Below are 11670 nucleotides of genomic sequence, written 5' to 3' on the forward strand. Positions count from 1 at the left end.
AATGTATGCAGATGATGTAAAGCTTTATAAATCGTACGTTTCAATTAAAGAATGGTCTTTGCTACAATCAGACTTAAACAGCATGGCTTACTGGTGTCAAGTAAATCTTATGCCTATAAATCTTAAGAAATGTAAATTAATGTGCTTCTCGCGAGGAGCTGTTCATCCCGCTTCATATACAGTAGGCAACCATTACCTGGAAAAGGTATACAATTTTGTGGACCTTGGTATCACAATGGATCCTAAGCTTAATTTTAATCTTCATATTAATGTGACAGTCAACAGGGCTAAAGGTGTACTTGCATTTGTGAAACGATGGTCAAAAGAATTTTGTGACCCTTATATCACTAAAACCCTGTTTACAACATTAGTTAGGCCAATTCTGGAATACGGTTCGGTGGTTTGGAATCCAAGGTATCAAATTTACTCAGACAAGATAGAATCAATTCAAAAACAATTCCTACTTTTTGCTTTAAGAAATTTCCGTTGGGATTCTCAATATAACCTTCCACCTTATACGAGCCGATTAAAACTTATTAATCTTCCTACACTTTCCAGCCGCAGGCAAATGCTTGGTACAATTTTTATAGTTAAATTACTAACAGGCTCAATTTCAAGTCCGCATCTTCTTGGCGCAGTTAGCCTTAATGTTCCCTCCCGGGTATCAAGACACTTTTGCCCCCTATTTCTGAAAGCTTGTAAAACTAATTTTGAATTGCACGACCCACTCCGTTGCTTATGCCAGGATTTTAACTCTCATTCCAGCACGTTTGATATATCAGATCCGCTTTTCAGCATTAAGAAATCGATACTGTCCTCTCTCAATAAATGAATCATTAAAATAAAGACATAAAATCGGCTGATGAATTTAGTTCTGTAGCTGAACAGTTTTGTATCTCGACACTTAACAGACTCCTGCCTATCGTGACTCGGTGCAAAAATTGAAAATAAATACTGGTTCCGTACGTCATGCGGACTGCGCCCCTCGTGCGGATGGGAGGGAATGGAGGGTAAAAACCGTTGGGATTATTATATATTATATTAAACTTTCAGGGTTTTAGAAATTTCGTTTCAGAATATGGTCGCTTATGGCGCAATACTTCGTATCGACCAAATGCAATACCACGTATAAGATAGTCCGAAAGTTTCACAAAGGAGAGAAGAAATATATTTTCTTCAAAACTTTTGAATGGTTTCCCAACTAAACTTACTAAATATGAGCTTTTACTATAACTATCCACCATTAAATTTGTGAAGTAGGGAAGCATTGAGACAGGTTAACCAAAATGCATGTTTTTCTATACCTCCTTATACGTGGTATTGCATTTGGCGCATACGACGTATTGCTCGCCATATGCCTACTAAGTATGAGACTGGACCTATCTTTCTTCTGTATCCTTTGTTATTAACAAATTCATAAATATAGTTACCGTTTCTTGCTGCTAAAATTCCGCCAGTTGCAAATCCACTTATTATAGAATTCCATGGATCCTCTTTTTTTCGAAAATGTACTAAAGTACAATCTATAGTACTAAACATTCCTCCCCAAACTGCGAAATTTCCTGCAATCACTGGAGAACGTACTTTGATAGCAGCCAAACTTCCAACCTATGTGAAATATATGTAAATATACTTAGTTGCTTTCACTTTAAACATTTTTAAAATATTAATTAATAGTGAATAAACGCAAAAACATATTTCCATGGAATGCACCTAAAAACAGCAGACTATTTAAAAACTATGGTTATTTGACATAATTTTAATGCCAGATTATCTTCATACATTTACTGTGTAGATAAGGCCTTCCCAAAGTGGGTGCCGCGAGCGTATGCCTGGGGTGCCGCTAGTGGCTAGAGTATACTAGTGGTGCGGACAAATTCTTTACACTTTCCATACAAAACGCAAGCAGTTTGATGAAACTTCAACATGGCGGACAGTAAATCAAAAAATTTAGATTTTTATTAAAATTACCTTCAGTGGCTCCTCAAACCCCATACACAACACAAATAGCTTGCAGTAAAGGGATATTTCGCTCTTAAGCGTAGTTCCCCAGTACGTTTTGTCAAAGTAAAATTGAATCAGAAAATTTTCAGAAAAATAGCCGAAAGCGTACCCTTTTCACAACCACTTTCGGTACTTTTGTAGACCTAATCCGTTTTTCATCCACCTTTCTTCCCGTTTTCGGATTAATTTTCAGATTTTTTGCTGGCTGGGCTGTTTTCGTAACAAGTGCAGCAGCTTCGCGCACGTGCATTTATTACTTATTCTTTGGAACTTCACAATCACACTGTCAAAGAGCGAATCAACATGATTTTAGAGGCAGTCTTCTCGTGTTAGAGAGGTACCCATTCGCAATGCAAGAGGCAGAAAACGCCACGAGAAGTCACTGTATGATCCCTCGGTATTCCCTGGCGAATAGGAAGATGCCGCCACTAGACTTAAAACCCACATTGGATGACGCTGCAAAGATAACAGGGGCCTGCGAAATTAAAATACAACTCTGGCTTTTTCTAACATGTCGAGATTTTTTTTATTGTGACATGTATATTTTAGTATTTCTAGCAATTTGCATGAAAACCCCACAAATAAACAAAGCAATCAGAAAAACGTATATAACTTCGAAGTCAGAAAATTGATAACAGCCGGTTTCACTAGCAATTTCCATATAAAATTCAAAGAATTAAAATCATTTATCACTTCAATTGCTTTCGTGAAATTGGCTGTAAAAATTATTTTCTTAGCGTCAACGCGCATTACCAGCGTTAACTTGGAGAGTTTAGAAAAAACCATTGTCGAATATTTTCCCAACATTGAATCTGAGGATGGCTTCAGCTGGATAACAAACCCGTGTTTNGTAAAAATTATTTTCTTAGCGTCAACGCGCATTACCAGCGTTAACTTGGAGAGTTTAGAAAAAACCATTGTCGAATATTTTCCCAACATTGAATCTGAGGATGGCTTCAGCTGGATAACAAACCCGTGTTTATGTGGCCCGAAAAGTAAACCTACTGAGATGACCAATTAAGCTTTTGAAAACCTTATGGACATCAGTGAAGACAGGACTTTGAATATTAAATACTACGAAGAGAGTTCTGCATGCAAGTGTATGCAGAAAACACTGCTGTTGGCAAGATTGCATTATAAATACTAGTGTTTTTTAGGCCCTTATTATGATCGCTCTTCGCTTGTTATTATTATGGTGAAATTATGAGCTATACAACCGTGTCAAAATTTTCGTTGAGTATCGAATTTTCTGTCGAGCAGAATTTTGCTTTCGATGTACACCATCGGCGAAGAGTTAGAAAATTGTGAAAAATTTATGATTTTGCATTTTTTTTTACTTTATGGCGGCTAGACATTAATTTTAAACAACTCTTATTAATTTCATGCAGTTCTAACGTTGTGAATATTAAACACAAGCTCGAAAGGCTGGTTTTACTTGTGAAAGAGAATCCCAATACTCAGTTGGCACGATCTCTGAGAACAAAATCATAAGCTGTTGATATTTTTAAAATATTTTAAATAGATTTGGCTCACAAACGCCTCTTTAGACAGTCGGAAGTTTTTAATACATCTGTAGACAAATTTCTTAAATATTGTAGTCGTTGGTCCACTATTAACAAATTTAACGCGTTCAGAATTCAGCTACTACGGAAAATAAAAGTCTTCGATTTACTATTTTGTACGAAGAACGGAACGGCTTATTTTGCTGTGTGTTACTCCGGCTGCTGACCAGCGAATGGTGGGCAAGTAAAAGGCAAATACGGAGCAAACTCACAGCAGCGAAAATGTGTACATACACTGAGAAAAAAACGCGTTGTAAGAATAAAAAAATTTTATTTGATTACCATTTAAAAATGTTCGTTTTTAAATCAAGTGAAAAGTCTTAACAAAATGGATTTTTTCATTATACATACACTACGTATAATGGGAATATTCAAATCAAATACGCCCGTATTAAAATGAAGCATTTTCACTGCACGAAAGCATATGTATACAAAGCATGCAAAGCGGGGACAACACATACATACATACATATGTACAGACATGGTACGACATCATGCACTAATCGCGCGCTGTGATTTTGATTCAAACTCAACATTTGAAAACACATTTACATGTATGGCTGTAGCTGAGTGTGCAAAGACGCTTGATACAATTGGTTGCTACCAAGAGCGTCGGGGCTCAATTACCATGGGACGGAACACAAAATTAAATTTTTTCTTCTTAATTTTAATTTCGTATAACGAAAAGGCATCTGTGCACTTCGCAACGACATATTTTATAACGTACATACTCAAATTTAAAACGAGTTGGGTTGGTGCTCTTTCATATGCGTATTTTTTTAAATTTAGCACGTTTTTTTTTAATTCTAAAATTTTTTTCCCTCAGTGTAAGTATGTGAACATCCCCACCCTCGAGAATCAACCCGATTCACTAACTTTCACATCCAGAACTTCCAGCTTGGATACGGCTCGCCGCTTCACTCCAGCAGTTGTGCGCGCGTCAACTTGACGAATTTCACCATCTCGGCCAGGGTATACCTCCTCTACTACGCCCCGACACCATTCTCTTCGCAGTACGTTGGGAACACATAGGAATACCAGATCTCCTTTGCTTAATGGCTCAGTCCTTTGGCACCACTTAACGCGCCGTGTTAACGTAGGAAGATACTCCTCTATCCAGCGCTTCCAAAAGTGGTCTCGGAGTTGGCGGGCGATGCTCCACTGTTGGCGTATAGCGTATGTGCTGGTTAGGATTTCGGCTGCCGCTGGCGTCTGTGCAGTATTAGCCGATCCTAACAAGAAGCCGTTTGGAGTTAAAGGCTGCTCCTGGTTTGCTTCGATTGGCAAATGCGTGAGGGCGGGAGTTAACGACATTCTCCGCCTCGATCAAAAAGCAGTTAAGGGTGTGCTCTTTTGGGGCGACTTTTTTAATTGTCTGGCGTAGAACTTTCTTGATGGACTGGACCATTCACTCACAGGCTCCTCCTTCGGCTGGGTTAAACGGTGAGTTGAAGATCCAGTCGATACCACGTTTTGACAGCTCGCTTTGCATGCGTTCGCAGTCGAAGACCTCATCGAAGCGTTTGGCTTCGTTATTGACTCCGACGAAGTTCTTCCCGTTGTCAGATCTTATTCGCTGTGGCACTCCTCGGCGATTTATAAAATTGCGTATTACCGTTATACAAGAGTCGGTGCTGAGGTCATGTGCTATCTCCAAATGCACGGCTCGTATGGTTAGGCATGTGAAGAGAGCCACCTATCTCTTCTCTGTACTGCGTCGCCCGGTCACATGTAGAGGTCCGAAGTAGTCCAGGCCCGAGTATGTGAACGCCCTAATGTATGGAGTTACCCGGTCAACGGGAAGCGGTCCCAACAGCGGGGGAATCGGAATTGCTTTGCGGATGCGAAACACTGGACAACTGGCAATGGCGTTGCGTAGAAGGCTTCTCAAGCGTGGTACCCAGTAACTACGCCGTATGGAGCATATCGTTGCTCCCGTGTTTTGGTGACCCATAATCATGTGGTGATGCGACGTCATTAGTTTCGTGAACGTATGTGTCGGTGGCAATATAATGGGGTGTCTCACGTCCATTGGCAATCAGCTGGCAGCATCGGTGCGCCCGCGAACGCGTAAGACACCTTCTTCGTCGAGATACGGCGATAGCTGTAGTATAGAGCTTTGGCGAGATACACCCTTCCCCTTACTGATTTGTTGAATTTCCGTACCGAAGGCCTCACCTTGGGCGATACGGCACAGTAGGCGTTTTGCTGCTTCCAAATCGCTGGCTGTCAATCCGTAGCAATTTTTTTAAATTTGAACTTGGCGGCGTATTATTTTGGTAAACAAGATTACCCAGGCTGTGGCTCTTACCAACCTGTTAAATGATGAGAAACGATTAAAATTGATAAGGTCACAACTTACGATGCTCAAAGCGTATTGAGGTCGAATCTCCTCGTCGCATTCATTGAGCTTAGGGGCAGCGACGTCTTCAGAGGGCCAGGCGTGTTCTGGTTTCCGTAAAAATAGTGGTCCATGTACCCAACGGCTTGTTGGGGCAAACGTCACTTTGTGATTGACACGTGTTGCTTCGCCGGCGACATTTTCTGCAGTAGATACCCACTGCCAATCGGATACTTTCGTGGCGGCTAAAATTTCTGCAAACCTGTGTTGCACGAACGGCTTGTACCTGCGATGTTTACTTCGTATCCAATTCACGACTGTCTTCGAGTCACTCCAGAGGAAGGACTTGTCAATAACTACATCGTGCTCCTCGCGCACGGTCTGCATTAGTCGTGTACCCAAAACGGCTGCTTGCAGTTCTAAACGCGGAACAGTAAGTGGTTTTAGTGGTGCGCACTTAGACTTAGCGCAGACGAAGGTAACATCAACTTCACCACGGCAGTTTGTTGCTCTCCAATACGCGACGGCGGCAAATGCGTTTTCGCTGGCATCCGCGAAAACGTGTAGTTGAAGTTCTTCTGGCTGACCTCCATGGAAATAAAATCGAGGAATGGCGTATTCGGTCACTGCCGGCAATTGCTTACGACACCTTTCCCCACAGCTCTGCGAGTTTGTCAGGCAACGGTTCATCCCAGCTCGCCTCATGTCGCCAAACCTCACGCATAAGTAGTTTAGCGCCTATGATGAAATGTGCTAGGAATCCTAGTGGGTCGAATACCGACATCACCACACTAAGAAGCTACCTCTTTGTAGGGCGCCTGTTACCTTCAACCACGGCTTCACTGACGTTGTGAAATTTTAGGATAAAGTTGAAGTAGTCTGTGGTTGGCTGCCAGTGTAGGCCGATCACCCAGAGCGGCGACCACCTCTGACGAACTAGATGTGAAGTTGCGGAGCTCGAAACCAGCATCCATGTGAATCGCTCTTACTTGGGTTGCAACAGCGATAGCTTCCTTTGGCGTGTCGAAGCTATCCACTAAATCATCGACATAGTGATAATCTAAAATGGCTTTTATGGCCGGGCTGTGTAACGATTGTCGCCGCGATGTTCCAAAGCGTTTCGCGTTTTGACGTAATGTGCAGCACAAGGTGAGCAAGCAGCTCCGAACGTCATCACGGACATTTCGTATACACTTGGTTGTCTCTCGGAGTCACCATCCCTCCACAGGAATCGCTGGGCCTGTCTCGTCATCTGGGCGTATCAGCACTTGATGAAACATCTCTTTGATGTTACCACAAACACCCACTGCAACGGTCTGTACTCCTGCGGACCCTTAAGCAGATGACGATTCAGCGAAACTCCATTAACCTCGACGGCAGCATCAAAGACTATTCGTAGCTTATTGGGTTTATTCGGGTTCAACACGGCAAAGTGCGGCAGGTACCAGGTACGTGGCGTTATCGAGGCGACAGCTGACGGTTCAAGTTTACGCCCATAACCCTTTTCGACGTAACAGGCTACCATGAGCTTGTAGGCGGCGGCGAAGCTCACGTCACGACTCATTCGCTTTTCGACACTCACCAATCTCTTGAGCGCCATATTGTAGCTGTCTGGCAGACGCACATTATCTTCTTTCCATAGAAGTCCGGTTTCGAATCTTGTACCAATGCGGCTGGTTGTCGACTCTAATATAGTCCTGGCACGGACGTCAGCTTCACTTTCAACGCTTGCTGCAGCTCTAACGCCGAAACTTTCAATTTCAAAAAAGTCGGCAACCATTTTGTGTAGTGTCTCGTCCGGAGTTCTATTAACTAAAAGGCATGTTAATGGCGTAGGCATATTTTTGCTAGTCGGACCGAACACTACCCACCCCAGTTCTGTATTGGGAGCGTATGGTCCATTTTTCCTCATCGAAATAGGAGGAAGGATGCAGTACCCAAATGGCAGTTATCGATACCGGTAAGTATTCTCGGTACCGCACCAGGTTGTGGCTGTACGGGCAATTGACGGACTCGTTTGTCACCGCAAAGTAGGTCAGTGGGGCTAAGGCTTTGCGATGGCAATTGAAGATTTTTCACAGCGTACACGTTTTGCATTTTGTGCTTCTTTGTCATACCTGCACCACTGATATACAGGTCAACCAAGGTTGCTGGCTCCTGTACGGAATGGCCACCGAACCACTGAACGTTGAGATTGTGTTGCTGTCCGCGCAAGTCAAGCTCTTCGGCGAGAGTGTTGTCGATCATGGTGATGGAAGAGCCTTCGTCCAATAGAGCATACGTGTCTATGTGGCGTTGTCTTCCATATACTGTAACTGGAAGTATACGGAATAGTAGCTTACTTACTTTTGAATTGGCGGCGCAGCTTAACACTGCAGCTCCTGTATCGGTAGACTGTCGGCTGTTTACTGGGGGCGGCGACGATAGCTGAGTTGAAGTCGGTTGAGTGGTATTCTTCGTCGACGATGACGATGGCACTGGCGGTTGCCATTTGTTATGGAATCGATTACATCCACCGGTCCCACAAACCTTTCGTTGTCTGCAGTCACGTGTGGTATGACCAGCATTCAAACACGCAAAACATAGACGTCGAGATTTTACTTCAGCCCATATATTGGCCACTAAAGAGTCGATGAGACGTTTACAGTCGTACGGCTTATGCTGACTCTGGCATATCGGGCATTTTCGAGGCTGCTGTCTTTCATCAGGATGTAGCAGTACTGGACGTTTTGAGTCGCGACCGGCAAACTGGCTTTCGTCATGTATTGTGCAGATAACATCGGCTAGTGAGGTGAGCCAATTACTAAAATGCACCGTTGTAGCGCGCGGTTGTACGGTGGTGGCATACCGGCCCCACTCGATGCGCTTACTCATAGTCAGCTTCGAGATTAAGTCATCCAGTAACATTGGGTTAGCGGCGTTGGCTGATTGCAAAATCACACAAATATGTTTGACTTTTGTTGCGAAAGGAATAAGCTTGCTCAAAGCGTTCTCTGGAATCGGAGCGACCTGCAACAGTTGGCTTCGGATGAGCTGCTCTGGGCGACCAAATCGACACTTTAGTTGCTCAATGATACAGCTAACATTGACGGGGTGAATCAGCAATGACTTCACCATCTCGCGAGCATCAACCTTTAAGCACTTTTGCAACCATTGGTTGTTATCGAAGTTAGTGTAACCATAAGTTGCCGTAGATTCGGTAAATGCTGCACAGGCCACTCTTCAGGTCGTCCGCTAAATTCCGGCAAATCTAGCAACTTTCGCGGCATTAAGGCAGGTTGCGATGAATACGGCATGTATACGTTGGCGTTGGTAGGCGGCATGGATAAGTTCGGCGAATGTAATTAGTACGTATCATCAACATGAAACGCACAGTATAAATTATTTGCTGTCGAAATTGTACTGCAAATAATTGGCTGTGAGGTGGCACCACAACGGGACTCACCAAATGGCTGACTTGCGTTAGACTGCGCGTCTAACGGTGGCGCTTGCGCTGACTGCGGCAGTGATAGCTGCGACTGCGCGACTACGCTACTGGCGTACGTAACGGCGGAACTACCGCTTCCGCATAGCTCTGCTCTGAGGGTCTCGTTTTGTAGGTCACGCTTCCTTAGCTGTACTTGCGTAGCTTTCAAAATACTTTCAAGCGTAGCTAACCGGTGCTCCATGGCTTGGAGATCGAAGACTGAAGGGGCTGGCATATCCGGTGTGATGTCTCTGGAAGCTTTGGCGGCGTAAGCGTCCGTGCCTGGGATTGTAGTAACTCCGTCGGCATCGGCTAGTCGGCATCAGACGTAGTGGTGTTTAAGGCAGTTGTAGTGTCCATGGCACGACCGTTGATGCTTGTCGCGAATATTGACTCTTCAGCGATCGACTCTAAAGAATTAAATTGGCGTTCATATTGCTCTGGCTGGCTTGCAATTGTTGGTTTAGCCGAGGACCCCTTCGGATTGGAGTACGTTGCATTTTTAGATCAGATAACCAGTGGCAGCAACTTCCCAATCAAATGCGAGTATGCACTACGGCGCGGCTATTTAATTTTAAACAAACTTCGCGAAAAACAATACATCACGACAAAAATACGCAAGCAAAATAAAACTGTAGTCATTGGTCCACTACTAACAAATTCAACGCGTTCAGAATTCAGCTACTACGGAAAATAAAAGTCTTTGATTTACTATTTTGTACGAAGAACGGAACGGTTTCTTTTGCTGTGTGTTACTCCGGCTGCTGACCAACGAATGGTGGGCAAGTAAAAGGCAAAGACGGAGCAAACTCACAGCAGCGAAAATGTGTGCATAAGTATGTGAATTCAAATTCATCCAAAATAGGATAACGGCAAATTGTACATGCATATGTATATAAGCAAATTTCAATTGTACATATGTAAGTATGTATGTATGTACATACATAAGGCAAACTTCAAATTTATACATGCGAAGCAAATACAATAAGAAGTGAATAGAATACAAAGCAAATATGATAAATGAAGAATTCGAAAATATAAATCAGTCACAATGGATGATACGGTAAGCGGGCGTTCTGCGACAAATATATTTTATGTCAAAATATATTCGAAAGACTAAGCTTAAACCCTCTTAAACATTTTCCACTCCTGGCCAGTTTACCAAGCTCTCATCCTCTGACGAATCGTTGAACCAGAACTCCGTTGTACTCATTTTTACCACGTTTTTATAAACTCGCTTTCTCTTTTATTTCATTTTAATTTGCACAAATTTACATACATATGTATAAGCACACTATTTAGTTTGCTTGATTAGTAAAGAAAACTTCTCAGCGTTGAAAAATGTACTATTGTAAACAAGCTAACCCAGCGAAATTCACAATAGCGCTATTCTTGATCGAATGAGCGTCATAATACCAAATGAAAATTCGTTCGGTCGGAATGCAACTCATAATAGGGGCCTTACTTTTACATTTCTATGTGAGACTACATTTTCAACAAATGCTTACCTAAACAAGTAATTTTTAAGCAAAAAAAAAACAAAACCAATTTCAATTCCCATCTAAGAATTTAAGGTTATCGTTTATCTATTCATGATCTGCATTGTGTTTTCTTGTTTTCGTATACATTTGAAGAGTAAGGGGGCCGCGAAATTTTTTTAGCACAACAAGGGTGCCGAGGTGGAAAAAGTTTGATGTAGATCAATGATGCCGGTCGCCTTAGCCGAATGGTTAGAGGTGCGTACATTCACTAGATTGAACCAAGGTTCACCAGGGCAACATCTAAAAGAAAAATGTTGTTCCTCGGTACGCAAAGGCAAGCCCCCGAATGTACTTGTGCCATGAAAAAGCTTCTCTTAAAAACTATGTGCCATTCGGAGGCGGCGTAAAACTGTATTTCCTTCCATTTATAAAACAACATCAAGACGCACACCACATTGGAGGAGAAGTTCAGCCAAACACGTAGAAGAATGTGGAAGCACCGAATCTTTTTATACCCGAGCGCACTTGTGCACAAGGGTATTATAACTTTGTTCACATAACGGTTGTTTGTAACAGGCAAAACGAATCGAGATAGATATAGACAAATGTATACATAAATGATCAGGATGAAAAGAGAAATCGATTAAGCGGTGACTGTCTGTCCGTCCGTCCGTCCGTCTGTGCACACGATAACTCTAGTAAAAATTAAGATATCTTAACGAAACTTGGTACGTGTACTTCTTTCGGGCGTAGGACGGATGGTATTGAAAATGGGCAAAATCGGATCAATAACCACGCCTACCTCCCATATAACGG

At 42.7% G+C, this 11670-nt stretch overlaps 2 protein-coding genes across 2 annotated transcripts in view; both read right to left on the reverse strand.

The window, feature by feature from the left end:
* Positions 1 to 1293: 1293 nt before the first annotated feature.
* LOC108362980 (probable mitochondrial import inner membrane translocase subunit Tim17 1) overlaps positions 1294 to 11670 on the reverse strand; it is a 72033-nt gene continuing 61656 nt past the window's right edge. The window contains exon 3 of the mRNA XM_017616152.1: positions 1294 to 1608. Within this exon, the coding sequence (XP_017471641.1) occupies positions 1309 to 1608 (300 nt within the window). The 3' untranslated portion in view covers positions 1294 to 1308. The remainder of the gene's footprint in view (positions 1609 to 11670) is intronic.
* The window catches only part of LOC108362979 (uncharacterized), a 7189-nt gene continuing 2962 nt past the window's right edge, over positions 7444 to 11670 (reverse strand). Inside the window, exon 2 of the mRNA XM_017616151.1 lies at positions 7444 to 9039. Within this exon, the coding sequence (XP_017471640.1) occupies positions 7816 to 9024 (1209 nt within the window). The 5' untranslated portion in view covers positions 9025 to 9039 and the 3' untranslated portion in view covers positions 7444 to 7815. The remainder of the gene's footprint in view (positions 9040 to 11670) is intronic.

This window comes from Rhagoletis zephyria, unplaced genomic scaffold (genome assembly GCF_001687245.7).
Source record: "Rhagoletis zephyria isolate East Lansing unplaced genomic scaffold, Rhagoletis_zephyria_1.1 Rzeph_scaffold_01159, whole genome shotgun sequence".
Taxonomy (NCBI): Eukaryota; Metazoa; Arthropoda; class Insecta; order Diptera; family Tephritidae; genus Rhagoletis; species Rhagoletis zephyria.